The sequence below is a fragment of the Medicago sativa genome, chromosome 2 (genome assembly GCF_051527215.1).
Source record: "Medicago sativa cultivar Bolivia chromosome 2, Bolivia_mono, whole genome shotgun sequence".
NCBI lineage: Eukaryota > Viridiplantae > Streptophyta > Magnoliopsida > Fabales > Fabaceae > Medicago > Medicago sativa.
Genome location: NC_140750.1, coordinates 54,239,502 through 54,260,516, shown reverse-complemented (window position 1 = coordinate 54,260,516; position 21,015 = coordinate 54,239,502). Strand labels below are relative to the sequence as shown.

The window sequence follows — 21,015 nt, the reverse complement described above, 5'->3', positions numbered from 1 at the left end:
TTATCTAACGTGAATTTTTTCTAACACCATTAGGTTGAATAATAATGGTTTTTATCAAAGAAGTAATTTGATGAATAAATATCCATTTGTACTACTCCTGTATGCTGAAAAGGGTACTGAGATATATATATCTGAAGTTCAATTTTGATAAAACAGTAATTGCTAATTGATCATAATACAATATAAACTAAAATTACTTAGATCATAGATAAGCAATACCTTCAATACTACTACACACAACAAAATTTGATATGTAATCAAAATAGGATCAATTTCCAAGTTATCATATTGTTGCAGTAATGTAGATGTTAACTTGGATTTTGTTCCTATGAATGTGTGCAAAAAATTTCCAACTCATCCATGTATCCTGTGCCTACATGAAAATGAATGCAATTCTAATCAATTTCAGAAGTGAATTTTGAAACAATAATTTGATCAGAAACGAAAATAAATTCTATTACTTACATTATAGGTTTTCAAATACTTCCTTGTAGACCACATTCATGGTAGTTGATAGCTCCAATTTATTAGCATCATGGATCAATATTTTTAAACCTGCCTTGCTCTTAACTCTGGACATAGCTACATAAAGCTGACCATGACTAAACACAGCTCTAGGAAGATATAAACCAACACTATCCAGGGACTGACCTTGAGATTTGTTAATAGTCATTGCATAGGATACTATTATTGGGAACTGTCTTCTTATAAGCTTAAATGGCCAGGGTGATTGAGAAGGAGACATGTCCAACCTTGGAATGTAAGTCATATTGCCTATGTTCTTTCCTGAGATAATTTTTGCTTCAAGGACATGCTCAGCCATTCTAGTAATGATGAGTCTAGTCCCATTACAGAGTCCCTCAGATTGGTCTATATTTCGGAGAAGCATAACAGGAGTTCCTACCTTTAACTTAATTCTGTGGTTTGGTAGACCAGAAGTTCTAAGGGTACTAAGAAATTCTGGAGTTAGAAATTGAAATGATTCACATTCATCATTAATTTCCGATCTGTCAACAGTATCACAACTTAAATATTCTCGTTCTTCCCCTGTTTAAAAACATACGACGAAATTTTAAGTTACATTGAATCATTAAATAAACAATAGTGTTTAATAAATTGGATTGAACATTACCTTCAATCAATGACAGTATATACTCGTTAATTTCATCAACAACCTCAATTGTGGAAGCAAGAATTGCTCTTGATTGTAAATATTCAGGATTGTTGTAGTTATTGAAGAAATCCGGATAAGTACTCTCAAATATAGCTTGTATTGGATTCTCAAAACCTTTTATCAAAAACTCATCTGGTATATCAATCTCAACATTTCCATCATTTGGCTCCGATAACTTTCCTTCACCAACTTTCAGAAGCCACTCAGAAAAATCCTTCAACTCTTGAGAATTAGTAGACATTGGATTTTGTTGCAAACACATATTCTTGGTGAGTGTTAGAACCTGACATGAATCCCATATGTAAGAAGAATTAATTGATCCATGGACAATGTCTGAACGATCAGCTCTGGGTATCACGGGTAAAATCTGTCTGAAATCACCTCCAAAGACTATAACTTTTCCACCAAAAATTTGGTCATTGTTCAAAATGTCTCTGAGTGTTCTATCTAGAGCTTCAAAACAGAATTTATGAGCCATGGGTGCTTCGTCCCATATGATCAATTTGGTCTGCTTTAGAAGTTGAGCAAGTTCACTTACACCCTGAATATTACACATGGAGTTTTCAAAAGCCGGGACCGGTATTTTGAACTTTGAGTGTGCTGTCCTTCCTCCAGGTAACAATAGAGATGCTATACCACTTGTAGCCACTGTCAAAACAATTTGGCAACGACTTCTTAAAGATGCAGCTAAAGTTCGCCACATAAAGGTTTTACCGGTACCACCATAACCATGCAAGAAAAATACACCGCCTTTTTGCATAGTAACAGATGACATGATTTTGTCGTAAATTGAACGTTGTTCATCTGTATGATATTATTTTTGTGAGTATGCAGCAGTAATATATATGATTCTATAGTATAAAAATAAACTATGTCAAAGATCTGAATAATTGTTGAAATTCTACAGCTAAAGCATCCGCATTGTAATTGAGTTCATCATATATATAAGTCTTTTACCAAGTTGTTCGACAACATATCCTGATGGATATGGAAAACCCTTAAAATCCTTCAATGTTCTTCTATTTCTTTCCATGTGCCTTTCAATCTCAATTAATGTTAAATTCTTGATCTGTTCTACATTGAGTTGTAGACCTGAATCATATTAAATAGTAAGGTCAATTACGCAAGGAAACCATAGGTAAGTATTTGAAGACATTAAAAAAAATGATTGAGATTATAAACTACAACGTGCTTGGATTGTTTGCCAATCTTCTTTGTTCATAAAGAATACCATCACTCAACCACTGCCAAGTATTATTCCAAACATGTGTCGGTCTATGCATACAACTTGTTGTCAAAAGAGTTACAAATAACAGTCTTAGGAAATATCCAGAACCCCATACATGTGCTTGTTTAATTGCAGCAATGTATTCTTTGTCATCCATCAAAAAACCACTTGCAAAGCATGCTTCCCTAAATGAGTCATATACAACATTGTTGACTGTTCTCATGTCCTCATAAGATGTTGGTCCTTTGACTCTTGTTAACATCATTCTTAAGTAGAATAACTCTCCTGTGGTTGGTGGTACCCAAATTAACCTTCCTATAGTAAAACCTCTTTTTCTTGGTTTCCAAGTGCGTTTAGGTTTGTCATAAACAAACTTGGATACAAAGTTTGCATATGTAAGTGTTTTAGCTTCACTGTACTTGGCATTGCATTGCATCCATGATGTAAACATAGACTCAGTAACAGAAGGTTTAAGCATTACATCATCAATATGTTCATAATCATTGAAATAAACTGAGTTTTCACCTTCCAAATGAAAAAATAATCTCTCAACAGATGGTTTTCTTCCATGAATTGGAAATGAAAAAATGCGCCAGCAAGCTTCGCTAGGTGAGACATATCGACAATCAAGGTACTTTTTTATTTCATCCTGGTTGTTATTTCGAGATGGATTTGTCAAGTTTTCAGATACAACAGCAGCAGTAATTCGATCATAGCCTTTGTTAATGTACTTGAAGAGGTATTTGATCGAGCTTGATTGGTTGCACCACTCCATGTTCATATGAGCTTGATATTTCATTAACAGATGAGGATTGTGTGGAACAACATGTCGATTGTCTAGTGCGATTCCACTCTTTAGAATTTGAGCACCGTTATCCCTTCTTCTATAAACAGGGTATCCATCATTATCAAAATTAGTGTTGTTGGTAAATTTCTTTGGATAAAACTTGGTACATCGGCCTTTAGGATTCATGCAAGGAGACTTTTTATTTGCTAGACCACAAGGACCATGCATCATGTGAGTTCCCACTAATTTGTATAATTCTGGATGTTTACTTGCACATGGTATCTCAGCCGAAATTATTTTATCTATGTCTTCGGGCTTTGGATACTTGCTAGACGGGTGTAGAAAAAGAAGAAGATGTGCATGCGGTAATCCTCTCTTTTGAAATTCAATTGTGTACATGTCTGTAAAGCAAAATGGTGATAATTCAAATTTATATGAAAATAAAAGATATATTCAGATTTAAAATTTGAAAATAATTTGACATTAACTTACATGCAATGACCTTCCCAAGCACATGATTCTTTGTTAGATCTTTTAGCAGCTGATCAAATTTTAGCTTGAATACTCTTGTAATGATATTTGGACGATCGTGTGGTTTAAGATTTTTTGGTCCAACAAATCTTTGGATCTCAGGCCAGTTAGGATTGCAAGTAAAAGTGATGAATAGATCCGGAAATCCAACCGCACTTGAGATTGCCATGCCATCAAAATAGAGTTGGTCCATGTACCTTCGACTACCTACATAGCTGGATGGCAGCACTACTCTCTTACCTTGCTTAGAAGAGTGAGCATCATTGTTGTTCTGATTCTCAGTTAAAGTCTTGTACTTACCCACTCTTAACTTGGATTGGTTCCTTCTCAACCATGCTAATCTTTCAGCTTCCATCATGGTGAAAACGTCGACCAAAAATTGTTGAAATAGTCTCCTTGAACATAAAATTGTCATAGATTCAAAATATCTTGTTTGCAATCTAAAACATAACCACTCCCTAATTGTTAGATGAGTTCTTTTTGGTTTTTTTCCTGTCTTCTTATCTCTGTGTAGAACATCATCTCTATAGCCATCTTCTCCATATGGAAACAAAAGTGGATATTGATATGCCAAGTAAGCAGGATGAAATTCATCAATCCTTTGTAGCTCCCCACTTTGTGTTTCCATGATTATATCCCTTTTTGGAGCATAATCTACATCACCAACAATAAGAGCAGCCACTTCGGAAACAGTTGGTTGATTGTATATCCGGCCATCAGTAGTCCTCTCAGAGATGAGTTTAAGTTTCAAATTTTGAACATTGCCTTGTGATAATCTATCATGTGCCATTCTAAATGATTATCATGAACATTTTTTTCATCAATCATTTTTTGCAAATCTGCCATCATTTGAATATCAAGTTTTCCTGCATTGCTACAGAAAACATATCATAGCTTTAAGTACCATTGAATGCAATGTTGAAATTGTCTATTAAAAAAATTGTTATAATTAGTTTCATACCTTAGTCCTTCGACTCGATGTTGTAATTCATTTTCCGTGTCATATATATATAACTGTGCAAACTTTGGTTTAACTCCAGGCATTGGGATCATGCTACCAATCCTATGACATGATTGTCCTTGAATTCTAATTGTAGGCGGGCCTCTACCTCTTCCAATCTTTTTGTCTACTTTAAAACCGGGTGAGCTAAACGCAAACATGCTGTTATACAACCGTATATGTTGCTGGAAATGTTTGGATTTAAGATCATTGTGATCAAACAGTAGTTTGTTAAGCAATGCAGGTGGTTGTTCCAGATAAGGTAGCTGAACTGTCCCATCACCACAGCACAGTCCAAACTTAGGATTGGCACTGTGTCTGGATTTTTGTTTCCTTTCCTGGACCACATGGTTGCTCCACATCTCTGACACTCCATCAGGGGATCACCAAGATCAGCATATCCTAAAAATGTAAACATTTAGATATGGTGATTGAATCTAACAAATTGTATTCAAGCAAAACTTATTCAAAGTAGCATAGTTCTTAACGGATTAATAATATATAATACGATTAAATATTTTATAATGTTATCACCCTCATTTATTGATGAGTATTTGATTACATAGATAACAATTACCTTGGTGATCTGTTTCATCCATATCTCTAGAATAACTACCCTGAAAGTCATCTTCATCAGAAGATTCACTCTCAGTCTGGTGAGCTGCTTCATATGCTTCAAACTCTTCACTGTCTATTGATCATTCACTTTCATCATTGGTCACATTTTGTTCAGCAGAAGTAGAAGCTGGTGCCATAGGATTTCTATCAATCTCAGCTCTAAATTTATCAAGTAAATTGATCCCTAGTCTATTAGAAGTGGATGATTTCTTAGGAATTCGACTGTAGTATTGGGATGAGGTTGGTTGAGTGAAAGTTGATGTTTTAGTTTGTGAATAATAAGTTGATATCAGAGTTGGAGTTTTAATAATAGAAGGAGAAGGCGATAAGGTGTTAGTTTGATAAGGATTTGAACTTGATGCTGCATATTTTGGGGTATTGATTGGAAAAGGGTGTTTTGGTTTATAAAAGGGATTTTTACATGGTGTTTGATAAGTTACAGAAACAGCTGGTTGTTTATTTGTCAAGTCCTTTAGTGCTGTTTGTTTTGGAGCTTGAGGGAGTGTTTTGTTACAATCAGATGGACTTGTTTTCTTAGCATAAGATGGAGTTGAAGATAGTGATGATGAAGTATTGTTCATAGAAATATTTGGAGCAATTGATTCATAGTTTTGATTTCTAGCATATAATTTTGATTTAGGGGAGAATAGAGTGTTAGTGATATCATTAAATGGAGATGAGGAACCTGATTGCTGCTTTTTTCGTTTTTTTGGGAACTTGGACTGCAAAATCTGTTTTTGCCTCATCCTTGCCTTAGCTGCTTTGTTGTGAATATCATGCTCATCAGGATCATTCATAGTCAGTGTTTGCCTTGTAATGCAGAAAATGAGAAAATGAGCATGTGATTAGTAAATCTATAAGGAAATGATATTGAAAAGATTTAGATTTCTATTTTAAAATTAATATAGTTATAGAATGATTAGGTTCAAATATTAGAGGGAAGATTGTCTTTGAAAATTTTCAGATTCCCTCCAAATTTCAGTATTGTAGAGTTAGCATAAAAAAATAAACATCAAAAAGGCTACATAGACATCCTAAGACCTATTTTCAGCATATACAAAAAGTTAATATATATTTGTAAACATCATTGGAAGCTGTTGAACAGAGATATGGAAAGATTTGGTGTTAATACATCAGCATCATGTCATATCAGCAAAAGGCTTGGTGTCTATCACGTTTCTCAATGTTAAAATTCAACTACCAAAGTCAGCCTCTAAGACCAAGATGTAATACACAGTGGCAAATTCCCATATGCCAGATTAACTTTATTTGTACTATTCAACAGCTACCTGCAATTACCCAAATGATGTAAAATTCATTTCTGATAACCATAAACTATTATGAACGCCCTAAATTCCATATGATGGATTTTCAAAAGTTGAATCTTGTATTTGTGATGTAAATTTGGTTTTCTGTTCTCAATCTAAACAATAGTATTCAGAATATGTTTGTTGTTCATAGCTTCGTTGGGTATGATCTTATAACATATATATACCTTTAGTAGTGATAACATGTTACTTTGTATATATTATACTATTCAAGAATTATTTCTTTTGCAAAACATGTTATTGTGGTCACGCTTGTTAAAAAGAGATCATAAACATGTCATTAAGTGATCTTGTCGGAGATTCACACTATGTATGTACAATAAGGCATATTTCAGGTTCTTAAATTGCATAGTCAAACATATATATATAAAGTACCATAATAGATGATTTTGACATCAGCACATTGTTGGTATCATTGTTCAGATAGCTTGGTAGTCAAGTAAGCATAATACAGTCATGTAGTTTTAAGCATAATACAGTCATGTAGTTTTAAACACATAGTTAACAGATTACAAAAAACAAATAAGTTTAAAAGACCCACATATGTTACTTAATAAGTTGTTGAGTTGGGTTCTTGATAAGTTCAGTTAAACAACTTCTAGCAAAAAGTGATTCATCACAAGAGTTATCCTCAGTTCTTAGGCTCCAACTTTGGTTGTTTGGTCGGGTTAGGTTGCTTGGCCACCTTAGTAGATGAGAGTTGGGTAGGCTCAACATCTTGGCTAGAAGCTATCCAATCAACCTCATACTGGGAAAGTCTCTTTGGAGGAGGGGTGGCAGATGTAGACGATGGATCATTTTCACCGCAAAGTGACTGCTGCACATGGTTGTAGATGGAAAGTTTTTAAAGTATAATTTGGCTTTAATCTTAAATTGTATGAACTTTGGTATTGAACTTAAAAAATGTGAGAAGTAAACACTTACAGTTTGAACAATGTCAACATCTTTGTTGTCAGCATCACTAAATTGTTTGTTAGCATCACTCATTTCTCCACCTATTGCAAGCTTTGAACTCACCTACTCAAAATTGATTTTTGAATGTCAGATTAGAATGATCCAGTATATCTATAAACATGAGAATTATAAGTAATTTTTATACCTCTTCTAATCCAAATTGCTTTCTCAGGTTGGTCAAGAGCTGTTCATTGTCACTAATTTGACTAACGGTACATGGATTGTTGCCAGGAACTGCCCTAATTTTAAAAACCTTTTCTTTGCAGACCAGCTTGTCTAGAACTGGAGGATAAAGCTTAGGATGAAACTGACCAGCCTAAATCAGGACTAAAAGTTAGGAACATATGGGTCTTTCCAACAGTGTTAAATCAGTAGTGCGGTTTAATTTTAATATGGCATAAACATTGTTTACCTCAATCATCTCCTCTTTCAAATATGCAGCAGATATCCCAACAATGGATGTGACCTCATTGTCCCATAGCAAAAACCTAGCCTTAACATCTTTGTGGATGGCTTGAACCTCAATTCTATACCTGAAAACAAAGCAATTAAACGAAAGAATGTGTTGTTGCCCATAAACTATCCTATATAAATTCAAGTTTATCATTAGTTCATAGGCATCTATATATATTATGTAATTTTTCAGTATGAATGAAGTATAATCTGTCTCATGACCATGTTTTATATAGAGAGTTGGTGGAGAATTGATATCTTAAATGAAGAAAATGTAAATGAAAGGGATGATTATGCCTAGCAAAACTTAGTTAAGATAAAAGTGACTTTTTACCAACAAATTTCTTGTATTTGTTTGATTTAGGCGGAGAATCAAAGATTAAAGTTGGTTTTCCTGCTGAATTTAGCAGGTTTTCTTGCTGGCCAGCAGCTGCTAGTGTGCAGTTCGCCTGGCAGCAAGCTATGTTTTACACGAAAAATTTAAGTAGTACCACATTTTACACGAAATAGTGCATGCAATTTGACACGGTAACTTCAACATATATTCAACAATCAAGCATTAATTATATTGTACTATGATTTGCATATTCACTTCATCACTTTTACTTATATTCATCAGTCCAGCATTAATTGATCAGTGGTCTGTGCATAACTTAAGCTAACAATTGAAATTTCTAATTGATAATAAGACATAGAATGAACCTTGCTCTAGGCTTTTCATTAATATGTTTGCTGGTCCATTTCAGTTCACCATTGTCCATGTGAACAGCCTTAGCACAGAAATTGCATCCATCATATGTCCATCCAAATTTGTTGGCATTGATCTTCTCAATTTTAGCGATAGTGACACAGATTGTTTCCTATTAGTAAGATATAAATAATGCAGATTAATCTACGAAATGATGGCTTAAAGTATATTTGAATTGATTTTGCAATGAGATATTCAACTTCTTACATGTTGAACATGATTCACCTCAGAAAGAGTGAGGAAATTGACTTTAGACATGATATCAGTTTGCTGAGTAAGCTGAGAACCTTGACTAAATTGCGAAGACTGTTGAGTTGGATTGACATCATCCAATTGTTCCTCTGCAAATCTGTGTTCACATGTTAAAGATATTGTTGTGTAAGCGAATATAAGATAAACAAAACCAATTTAGTAAAGTGTGATATAAGTACAACCTCGCTTTGAATTCATTGATTTCAGGAATATCAGCATTAAGAATGATCTCAGTACCAGACCATGTGTTTGTAACACTTAACGGGTAAATTCCTAATGGCCAAAATAAGATGTAATTAAAACGTATTTCAGGTTACAAATGGAAATTCAATGATTGAATAATATGAAAGGTTTCTAGTAACATGGGCTGGTTTGATCCTCCCACGTTTCACAACAACGAAGACCCTGTCATCATTGACCTTAGAGAATGAATCCATGAAGTTCCTTGCAAAATCATCCCACATACATACGTGGACCAAGTGACCACTAATTTAAACAAAATAAAAATGAATATTATTAGTTTTATAAAGCAGAAAAGTCACTGATGTGGATATGCATGAAGTTTCTCTTGAATAATTGGAACAAACCTGGTATCCTTAAGAAGAAAAGTCACTGATTTGATTCTGCCATTATACTGATTTGTATTGGTGACTGTTTGGAAACATCCAATGACATCTGCAAGCACACGTAAACAAAGTTTAGTTATTATATGAACTATAAGTAGAATACCATACATGTTTTCAATTTTCTTACTTGTGAGCAAATCAGTACGGTAGTTTCCAGCCAATATTTCACCGAAGTCTTTGAACCTCATAGGGAGTATAGGGATTTGAGGAAAATCAACTTCTTTGATAATGGTTGCACCGGTGACAGCAAGTCTGTATGGCTGAGTGCATGCCTTCACAACAATATCATTTTTAAGGACCTTAAAGTTCATCATCTCATAAGTCTTATTCTTCACCAACTTTCCTTTCCATTCATCAAGTTCATCAGTTGGAACTGTAACTTGAATACTGTCACTCTGCACATGAAATTATTACAACTCATTAACAATATACTTAAAATAGATTATATATAAAAATAAGATGTAAAAAGAAGTACAGTATTTGACAGTAAAATGACCTGCTTATCAACCACGACCATATCGAAATGTTCTTGTCTGAATTTACCCATAACAGACCAAGCATCTGCAATCCTAACAGCAAAAGTCCAAAGATCTTTGGATTCATTGACATCTTTGATGTTGTCATAGGGACGAAAAACAACTTTCTTCTTTTCCAAGTTCAAAGACGTTCCGACTTCAACAACTTTGTTCTTTTCCATGTTCAAAGTCGTTCCCACTTCAACAGCTTTCTTCTTATCCATGTTCAAAGATGTACCCACTTCAACAGGTTTCTTGTTATCCATGTTCAAACTATGAATGTACATGTACAATCTTAGTTAGACAAAATATGAACAATGTGACAAAGATCCAAAATTTAAGTTCTTATCATTAAAGGTAAAACAACCAAGTTTATATAGTTTTTTCCAAACAACAATGGCACGAACACAACCCCTAAACCATAAAACACAATCAGTTAAAGATCTAATCAGTTATTATCAACTTCTGTCCCAGTCGTTAATGACTAATTACCTAACAACATTTCCAACCAACGTAAATGGATTAGGAAGCTGAAATGTGTAATAAATAATGGATTATTATTATTCAAGGATGTAGAAAATGAATATGACAGTGATTAAACAAAATCATGAAAAATGGCTTCTTTCAGCAGTAAAATATTGGGAAAACCTTTTCAAAATCAACACATGCAACATTAAATTCACTCTGAAAGCATGAAATCAATGCTTTTGTTTGATAATCTTTATAATATGATGAATAAGTTAAAGATTGATGCGAAAATAACTAAAGAAAGTTGATACTCAGTTCTGAAAACAACAATGAAAGCTAAAATATATTGAAAACAAACAAAATCCAAGTAAGAATAAAACAAATGAACCGATTAAACAACATGCAAGTGATAAGAGAAGAAAATCGACAGGAATGGGTGATAGAGATTACCTGAAACAGAGATTGTGATGGAGAGAAGGAACTCGGTGGGGAGAGAATGGCGAAAGTTCAGAGAGAGTGAAATGAGAAATGAAATGAAAAACTTGGGATACACATTATGAAATGATGGCAACAGTGTATTTACCTTCTCAAGGAAGAAAAAGGTGGGTATTAAGGAGTAGGCAGTGTTACCCAGTGGATAATAGGGTGTAACAACAGATATGAGAGAAGTTTAGATGTAACAGGTGAAATGTCTAATTTAACCTTTCCAGTGAAACTGTAAATTCAAATGGTGAAAAATTAGGGATGGGCAGTAAAGAGATTTTGACAGTACTTTCTTTTTATATATTATTAGTAGATTTACTGCACTAATTGAAAACGAAATGTTGTGATACTTAATATATACATCTCAAAATCCCTTTTTAAGGGTCGCTAAAAAATACAGCTGCGGAGGTCGTACAACGTCTAACAACAGTGGTTCAACCCACTTCGGTTTGCTGAAAATATATATATATATAAACTAAATTCATACATTTGCTCAAATAATCTTCATTTTTTAAATTCATACATTTTATCTTATATATATGAGTATAGCAAATATATGCTATATTACATAATCTTCATCTTTAATTTTTGATGAAAAACAATTTTTTGTGAAAATTATAATGTGATCAAAAAATCTGAAAAGTTAATAATAATGAAATTTATTGTCTTGCAAATTAGCTACAATGTGATTTAAATTGGTACTTGTTTGTATTTGAGAAGGATGAATAAATAGTTTTTTCTTTTGACAAAAACTTGCAATAAAAGTGATGAACTTTGACGGGGAATACAAAATTCCACCTTTTTGTCTTCTGATTCAACCTCAAAGCTTTAAGAAATAAAATCAATTGATGTACATATGGGCAACAAAGAAGAAAAGACTCAAATAAAATACTCCAAAAATTACATACTTTTTTGTTCTTCTAGTTATAGCATGGAAAAAGTCTATTGGAACAATATGTGACAAACACCGCAAACAAAACATAGAACAAAAATCCAACATGTGATTTGATCTTTGCTTGATACACAATATGTAGTGAAATCCAAAACTGCAATTTTTGTTAAACTTTATAAATATGATTTGTCTCTTCAACTGTATGAAGGTCTATACATTGGAACACTTGGATTGAATAAGAGTGGTAGGAATCTTTTTAGATATCAAAATATGCAATAGATGTAAGTTATAATGTCACTACCACAAACGCTTTGAAAAGAACGTTGTCTTACCTATAACATAGAGCTAACCATATGAAGGTCTTCATGATCACTTACCTCTCGATTTCTACAAAGATATTGCAACAGCTAAAGAAGGGAGGCTAGATAGGTGAAGAAAATAAAACACTGGTGGTACGGACCCATCACATTACTGAAAATGGTATTTACATCGTGAAAGATGATGATTGGGTGAGGGGGAGAGAGGTGGCACGGAAGAAAGCTAGACAGAAGTCAAAGAGAAAGAAGGTTTTTAGAGAGAAAGTCAACGAGGTAGTCAAGAAACTTAATTTTTTTCACTTGTATTATATAAACTACATAATTATTCAAATGTATGTTTGACATGTTAAATTCTTTTTTATCAAAATCAAAAACTGAGAAAAATGTTTGATTGATCTCCATCAAAGTAGTTTTTTTTGTTGTTGATAAAAACAAAATGATATTCATTCATTCAAATTGATAGAATACATCAGAATCAACATCGCTAAAAACGTAGAAGATGAATTTGTGAACAAACTCACAACACCCAAGTTAATAGCATACAACGGCAAAATGCCTACAAATAATATGAAAAAAATCTAAATCACCATAATACTCATGCTTTCGGATCTGCAACGTTACGTCCAAATCATTGATTGAATATGTGATTGACTGAAGTAGATCTTTCAATATGAACCAAACGAACATCGCAACGCAACAAGACGCGAAATCAAACAAAACCGTCGCACAAGACGACAAACAACACAACGCCGTGTTGGAACAAAATGTGTTTAACAATGAACCTTAGAGAGTTTTGATGATAACAAGGTATTAAAAATTGTCAATTGGACTAGCTAATATTTGTTCAAGTGTACAGGACCATAGTTAAAAATTTACATCATGTAAAGGTTCTGAAGAACAAAAGAGAGCTAAGGAATCACAAAAAGGAAGCTTTAAAGCGTCTGAAGAAAAGTGCTCCTGAAGTCAAAAGTGCTCCTGAAGACAAAGTGCTCCTGAAGATGATGACGTCATCAGAAGCTGAAGTTCATCAGAAGCAAGTTAATCAGAAGCAACCTCATCAGAAGCTATTTTCACCAGAAGCTGAAGATCAACTGAATTTGTAGAATTCAAGGATTCAAGAGTTGTTTCATGGATTGAAACTCGTCTAAAGATGGCAGAAGACTAGTGGAACTTTGCAACGGTCATTTCAAAAGTATTTGAAGGCATTTGCTTGCAAAAAGGAACAAGAGCGTTGACATTGTACTATGTACGAACTGTACAACCACCTTCTCCACTACTCTGTTTTGTGTCTCTGCTACAAGACAAGATAACAGCTCTGAATATACAACCAAGCCTGCAGAAATGTTCCCTCTCAAGTGGAATGGATTTAAAATTGGTTCTTCATAGGACAATAACTAAATCAGGCAAGGAATCATTGGTGAAAGATCAAGCTTCAACAACGACTCTTTTTGGATGTGCTGCCACTTACAACGTTCATTTCACACCTCTATAAATATGAGTGAATACTTGAAGAATGAACAAGACTCTCCAACAATTTGAAAGCGTCAAAACTCTGTTGAAATCATTCTACATCCAAAGTTCACTTAGAATTTCTGTTTCTCAAGTTCATATCTTATAAATTCTAAAGTCTTAAGAGTCTGTATCTGATTTGTATTGTGAGCACCTCTGATTGTATATCAAGTGTTCAACCTCAAACATTTTTCTTTGTAATCTTGTTTGATTAGAAGTCTCTTGCAGTTGTGCTTGAGCATAGAAGTCTCTTGATTGTGTTCTTGAGCACAGGAAGACTCTTGCAAAGTGTGCTTGAGCAAAGGAAGTCTCTTGCTGTGTGCTTGAGCAATTGTAATCAGATATTACATTTTAGTGAACTCTCCTTGGAACTGCAAGGGGGACTGGACTACTTCCGGATTGTGGAAGGAACCAGTATAATTGCTTTGTGTCTTTCTTCTTCTCTCTCTGTTTTTATCCGCTGCATTTAGATCTTGAATATCACTTCAGAATCTATCTCACTTTGCTTCTGATCAGTGTGCTTCAGTTTAGGAGAAACGAAGTAAAATCTAACACAATTCAACCCCCCCCCCCCCTTCTTATGTTTTTCTCACCTTCATGCCGCACTCGGACGACGAAATCATGAAAAAAAACACAAAAGAAACATTTAATATATACGTGGAAATCACTTATTTAGATCGAAGGAAAGGGGAAAAAGATGCAGATGGGTGATTCTAAGTCAAAATGACCTAAAATCACCCTTCTTGGATGAGTGAAAAAGAGAGAAAACGAGAAGTTGGAGTTTCTCTCAGTAAAAAATAGGGTCGGCTTGGATCTCACATGCTTCTCCGTCAAAGTAGTTATATCACAATTAAACACAAATTGTATACCATTAGGGAAAAGATTGCAGATTTAATTGATAAATTCAAAGATAACATTGGAGATTTCCTACTCCTTATTCATAATCTAATACATCATAATTTTTTTTTATTCAACCCTAATCTTCGTTGACACCTCTAAAAGCCCAGGCACGCTCTTCTCGGAGTTTGGCCTCTTCGTCAGGCGTGAAATCATTATCGATCCCAAAGTACATACGCACATATTCTATGCTCTTGTTCTCGATTCGATTTGCGATGGTCTGGCTTAGAAATTCAAACAACCTATCAACATTCAGGTAATTTGATGCAAGGAAGAGGTCCTTTACCTCTTCGTCTCCCATTTCTTTTACAAATCCAGCTTCAAAATCCTTGGTGACCTCTCCAGTGATTTCTTTCTTGCAATACTCGATAATTTTAGCGAGATCCTTGCTGAAGACATTCGACAAGGGAATTGTGGAAACTTCCACATCTTCTTCAAGGTAAGCTTGCAGAGTTTTCATCTGCTTTGCTATAGGAGCTTCTATCTCAAATGTGTCACTATCAGCTGTTCTCAACAAGATCTTTTTTGAAGATGTTGATGATGATGCTTCTTGCGCCATTTTTGTTGGAGAGAGAATGCACGAGAGGTAGAAAGAGAAAAGGAGTAGTTGGAGAGAGAAGGAAGAAATTGCCATTGATTGGGGTGAAGAAAGTATTGCTTTTATAAATACAGATTCATAAGACTACAAGACTACGCGTTAAAATTATGACGTAGACCTCCTCATAAATGAGTAATTAATTGAGTTTTTCTTTTATGTATTGAAAAATATTTAAGTTCACATAGAACAAAAACAGGGGCGGAGCCCTTCATGGGTTGGGGAGGGCCACAGCCCATCCGTAAAAATTAAAAAACTAACGATCCTAAGTCTATTTTGCGAGATTTTAAACAATTTTGTTGCGGTTTTAGTGTTCGACAGATCTAAATCCTCAATAATTGGTGTAGTGGCCCACCTGGAGAATTAAAAAATTAAAAATCATAGGTCTATTTTACGAGTTTTTAAACAATTTTTCAATGTTCTCGTGAACTTAGCTCAGTTAGTAGGGACAATGCATAAAATATGCAAGGTCCATGGTTCAAACCCTGACCACCACAAAAAAAAAAAAAAACAATTTTTCAATGGTTTGGGTTTTTGGCAGTTCTAAAAGTGACATGTGATTCTTGTCATGCTTATACTTGGTTGGGTAGCGGAGGTTTACATATCTTCTAATTTTCTCGGGGTTTCAAATCTCCTTTATATTGTCTTCTCAATTGAAAATTCCTCCAATTAACAGTTGTATTATAAGAAAAAAAATTGTAATTTATAGCAATAGTAAACTATGTAATTTATTTTTTTAAAATATCCGAGTTATTTAGTCAAACTTTTAATGACCCACCCAAACTATTTTTTCTGGCTCCGCCTTGTTCAATGTCTTCTTAACAGTGGTAAATTCTGGAACCATCACTGTTTTGTAAGTTGTGGTAAATTATTAATATAGTTGTAGATAGATGTCAACAAAGTTGAACGAATGAATGAAAAACATAAGGTTATTTAAATGAAAACCAGAAAACAGTAAAATAAACGTGAGGCATTAGGAAATTTGTATAGAATCACAAATAGTGCTCTGAGTTAGTATTTATAGACTCACAAATATGACCATTTGAGCAGGGACGGATCTACCTACAAAGGTATGTAGGCTTGTGCCTACATTAACTTTGTAGAATTTTATTTTTAGGTAGTAATAATATAGTAATAGATAGTAATAGTTGAAATTTTGATCAAATGGCCCACACAAACCACACAACACTTTTCTCTTGGCCCACACATATACACACACCTTGACACAACAACACAACTTTGTCAAGAATCGGATGCGAAATCGCATGGGAGATGAATGGTTAAACAATTGTTTAGTTACTTATATATATGTGGTGAATTTATATATATGTGGTGCCCCCACTTTTCAAAATTTCTGGATCCGTCACTGCATTTGAGGATAAATCCAAACTGATATTAAGAAGGTGGAGAGAGATAAGTGGGTTTCAGCCCAGTGGCGGAGCCCTTCATGGGCTGAGGTGGGCCACGGTCCACCCCCAAAAATTAAAAAATCAACGATTATAGGTCTACTTTGCGAGATTTTATACAATTTTGTGTCGGTTTTAGGTTTCAGTTGATCCAAATTCCCGTAAAGTGGTGTAGTGGCTCACCCAAAAAATCTAAATAATTCAATTATAGGTCTATTTTGCGAGATTTTATACAATTTTATGTCGAGTTTAGGTTTTTGTTGATCCAAAAATAAAACTCCTTTACGCGGTAAATTTGCACATGAAATAATTGGTCACTTGAATGGATAAAAAATATTTGGCCGACCCCCAGAATATTTTCTAGCTCCGCCACTGTTTCAGCCTCAGGTAACCTCTAACCATTTCAGAATATCGTCTTGCAAATATTAGACTTAAATATGCAAATAGTCTCTGCAAATATCAAGCTTTTCGGTTTTAGTCCTTGTGGTACGGACTAAAACCAAACACTAAAACCAAAGCATTTGATATTTGCAAGGACTAGGTTAAATTACTACTGACCGAGGTTGGGTATATATATGAAACTAGTAACTTGGTCCAACTATTTGTGTGCAAAGAGTCCCCTATTTCTAGGTTTTTTAAAAATTTGTATCACACATTATTATATAAAGGCTTAAAGGTTCACTAAATGATCCTAGGCTAAAAGGACTTCCAACTTTAGAAATAAACAGAACACTTAAAACACAACACTTGATTCATATCGCTATTTATGCTTTCATTGTCTCAACGCATGCTGTTTTATTCTGCTTTAGTTTTTATCAAATAGCAAAAGCTGCAACTTTGTAGATTTTACGCAGCTCGGTTGTATAAACTAACATAATTCTTACCTTGATTTCTTTCTCAATTATTTCAATCACAACCAAAAATGCTACTGAAAATGTGTACGTGTCGGTAAGAGATGTATTTATTTTTTGAAACGGTTAAATTTTATTTACAAAGCATTGAACCGGTATACGCAAGTGCCACAGGACAAGCTGAAGTGATACAAGAATAGAACAAACAGCATGGTGTTAAAAACCAGCTGAGTCCTCTCGAAAAAAAGCAAAAAACACAAGGAAAAAAATACAGCAACACATAAACACCGAAACCAACCAGAAGCCGAAAAATCGGACAGCATAACTGAAACAAGCAGCACAGCACCAGACAGCCAGCAACAGTAGACCGCTGCAGCTGCACCTTGACGTCTCTGCCTGATCACTGCCTATTCAAACAGTCCCCTGGATCCGACCTCCATTCATAATATAACCACGGGCTCCCTTTTAATCGACTAATATAACCACAATATCATCACATCCTCTAGGCGAATTCTTGAAAATCCTCTAGCCAAATCAACCAATAGCCCCTCTCTAGCCTGTTATTTCTAGCTTCCTCAATATAACTCTCCAGCTGAACACATTTAACAGAATGCCAAGCCTACTAAACACATTTAACACCTTAAAAACCCAAATCACAATGAAGAAAAAAATGGTTTGACGTTTCCTCCCTCCCGTCACAGAACACAACCTGCCAATACATCTTGCGGAATTGCATGACACGCCACTTATAGGAATTCAGTCCAAAAAGTTTCCTAGAGAAAACTATAGCTTTGGAAAGAGTCGGACTTTACCACAACAGCTCAAAAATTATATCTTCCAATTCCCCCATACTATTTTCCCGCACCAACAAATTCTCCAACAATGCATACACAGTCTTCACCGAGAACTCTCCACCACCATCCGATCCCCATAATCACCTATCCTCCCACTCCTCCCACCAAAAACCGACCAAAAGCTCCAAAAGATTGTCTACCAAGAGCCTTTCCCATTCAAACAAATTTCTACGACAAAAAGTCTAATCAACTACCTCTCCAAAAAGTCATAGATCCCCCTTTTCCTACCTTTCGAATCACTTCCCCTTTAAACCAATTAGACCCCACAACCTCTTCTTTTGAAGCAACATCCTTCCACCATCTTGATCCAATAGCCAACAACGATAAGAGATATATTAAAACAAATCGGGCATTCCATATCTCTTGCCTTTTTACTGGAAGAACAACGAAATGAAAGAACTATGGGTCAAAACTATCCATCCATATTCCATAATATATATCTTAATCAAGTAAACGATATTATATAACAATCTAAAAACTTTTAAATTCTTAATATAATGTATATCGCATTTCTCAATCAATTTGCACGTTGGACATTATCATTCACCAGTGGCATTAGACATGTCCCTAGTTGATTCCTTTTCCTAAGAGTAAGTTCAATAGCCAATGATTCTCTCTCATTGTATTCTTCAACTGCATTTCAATCCTAAATCAACATCAAAGATCAAGAAAATAAAGAGAGAAGGCACAAACAAAGACCTTCTATACAACAAAAAACAGATACAAGATTGCAATTGGATCTGTACTCTCTAATCCAAGAAATAATGCCTTTTTTGCTCAAGCGTCATGTTACAACAAGTTTCAACATATTCAAGACAGGAACCTCCACCTAAATACATTACTCAATTTCACAACTCTGTTTTCTTTCATTGTGTCATTCGATGGCCATTAACAAATATTAAATAGTAGAGCCTGCACCTGTTGTGCATGCAACAAGTTCCAACTACAAAACCAAAGAGAAAATGTGGTTAAGATCAAACAATTAGATCGATGGATTTAAATAGTGTTTGTGGTTTCACTAGGGACTTTTAAATTCAGAATGTAGGAAAATGTTGTCATTGCAATGTAGCTTCATAGACTTCAAAATCAGCAATATTGTAGCAGCTATTGCGATCCCAAACCACAATTTTAAAACAATGGTTAAATCTTCTACTTGCATTAAGATTGATTTGAGTTTAAGTCTCGAATTTTTTTATTCAAATGCTATAGGTTGGAAAACTTTACAAAAAGTCACTAGCCCTGTGCATAATTTTAAATTGCAGTCAGCATCCCCAATTGCGGCGGAGATGTTGTTGTTGTCGCAACATTGCTGTTATAATTTCCTCGCAACATTGCAGTGCGATTTTCAATCATGTGTACAGCCGGATTGTGACCAAATCACGAACCACATCGGAGGATTTCAGCCATTTTGGTTCAAATCTTCACACTGACCGCAATTTAAAACCATTTTTCGATACCATAAAAAAATTGGTTTTTAATTTGCAGTGGTCCTACAATCAAAGGAATAGTTCAACAATGACGCATTGTTAACATATAAGAATAAAAGTCAAGAAAATTAGGGTTGATTTGTGAAAGTATTATGAATAAACAAGAACCACCAAAGCACTAAAGCAAAAACAAACTGAAATTTTAAATTATTAGGGCAAAGGCAACATTAATAATTTCAATTCATAATTTCAACATTGGGGAAAAAAACCCTAATTCTGTTTCACCATTCAAACAGATTAAATAGTAGAGCCTACACCGGTTGTGCATGCAACAAGTACCAACAACAAAACCTAGAGAAGACAATTATATCCATAGACAGGGACATAACTCACATGGTTATGTTCAAACAATTTGATCAATGGATTTGAATAACAATCGTGATTACACTAGGGACTTTTACATTCCGTTAGATCGATGGATTTCAATAGCGTTTCTGGTTACACAGGGGACTTTTACATTCTGGTAAAATGCAGGCTGTTGTTGTCTTTGCAATATCATTTCATAGACTTCAAAATCCGTAACATTGTAGCAGCTATTGCTGTTGCGGACAACAATTTTAAAACAATGGTTAAATCTTCTGCTTGCATCAAGAATGATTTAAGTTTAAGTTCCAAATTATTTGATTTGCATACTAAGGTTTGAAAACTTTTCAAAAAGTCACTAGCCCTGCGCATAGTATTAAATTGCGGTCCGCATCCCCAATTGTGGCCAAGATGTTGCTGTCACAATATTCCAATGTGAGCAATCATCTGTTTGACTGCATTGTGACCACATCAGAAACAGCATCAGACGATTTCAGCGATTTTCATTCAAATTTTCTCAATCACATCTGTGGCCGTAATTTAAAACCATTGCCCTGTTTGCCCCCATAAGAAAGCAATCGAAAAAATAATTTCCAACTATAATGTGTTTTAATTTACAGTGTCATGCAATCGAAGGAATAGTTCAACAATGACACATTGTTAATTTAAGAATCCAAAATCAAGAAAATTAGGGTTGATTTGTAAAAACATTATGAATAAACAAGAACCACCAAAGCAC

General features: G+C 34.5%; 3 protein-coding genes and 1 pseudogene across 4 annotated transcripts; all 4 read right to left on the bottom strand.

The window, feature by feature from the left end:
• Positions 1–466: 466 nt before the first annotated feature.
• Positions 467–5,748, bottom strand: LOC146948940 (uncharacterized). Its single transcript, XM_085745079.1, has 7 exons — positions 5,298–5,748; positions 4,682–5,122; positions 3,682–4,594; positions 2,367–3,590; positions 2,048–2,266; positions 1,133–1,980; positions 467–1,047 (listed from the first exon to the last, which is right to left on the bottom strand). Exons 6-7 carry the CDS (start codon positions 1,947–1,949, stop codon positions 467–469), a joined length of 1,398 nt encoding a protein of 465 aa, XP_085601205.1. The 5' UTR covers positions 1,950–1,980; positions 2,048–2,266; positions 2,367–3,590; positions 3,682–4,594; positions 4,682–5,122; positions 5,298–5,748.
• On the bottom strand, positions 2,356–5,082 carry LOC146948941 (uncharacterized). Its single transcript, XM_085748455.1, has 3 exons — positions 4,682–5,082; positions 3,682–4,496; positions 2,356–3,590 (listed from the first exon to the last, which is right to left on the bottom strand). Exons 1-3 carry the CDS (start codon positions 5,080–5,082, stop codon positions 2,356–2,358), a joined length of 2,451 nt encoding a protein of 816 aa, XP_085604581.1.
• A 1,497-nt stretch (positions 5,749–7,245) lies between the features above and the next one.
• On the bottom strand, positions 7,246–10,445 carry LOC146948939 (replication protein A 70 kDa DNA-binding subunit C-like). Its single transcript, XM_085745080.1, has 10 exons — positions 10,196–10,445; positions 9,827–10,094; positions 9,661–9,748; positions 9,437–9,559; positions 9,256–9,348; positions 9,029–9,170; positions 8,776–8,933; positions 8,033–8,153; positions 7,766–7,936; positions 7,246–7,683 (listed from the first exon to the last, which is right to left on the bottom strand). The coding sequence occupies exons 1-10, from the start codon at positions 10,436–10,438 to the stop codon at positions 7,396–7,398; spliced, it is 1,695 nt and encodes a 564-aa protein (XP_085601206.1). The 5' UTR covers positions 10,439–10,445; the 3' UTR covers positions 7,246–7,395.
• Positions 10,446–14,754: 4,309 nt separating this feature from the next.
• Positions 14,755–15,398, bottom strand: LOC146948938 (SKP1-like protein 14 pseudogene; annotated as a pseudogene). The gene has a single exon (XR_015025370.1). The product of XR_015025370.1 is annotated as an SKP1-like protein 14 pseudogene (transcript).
• Between the last annotated feature and the right edge of the window lie 5,617 nt (positions 15,399–21,015).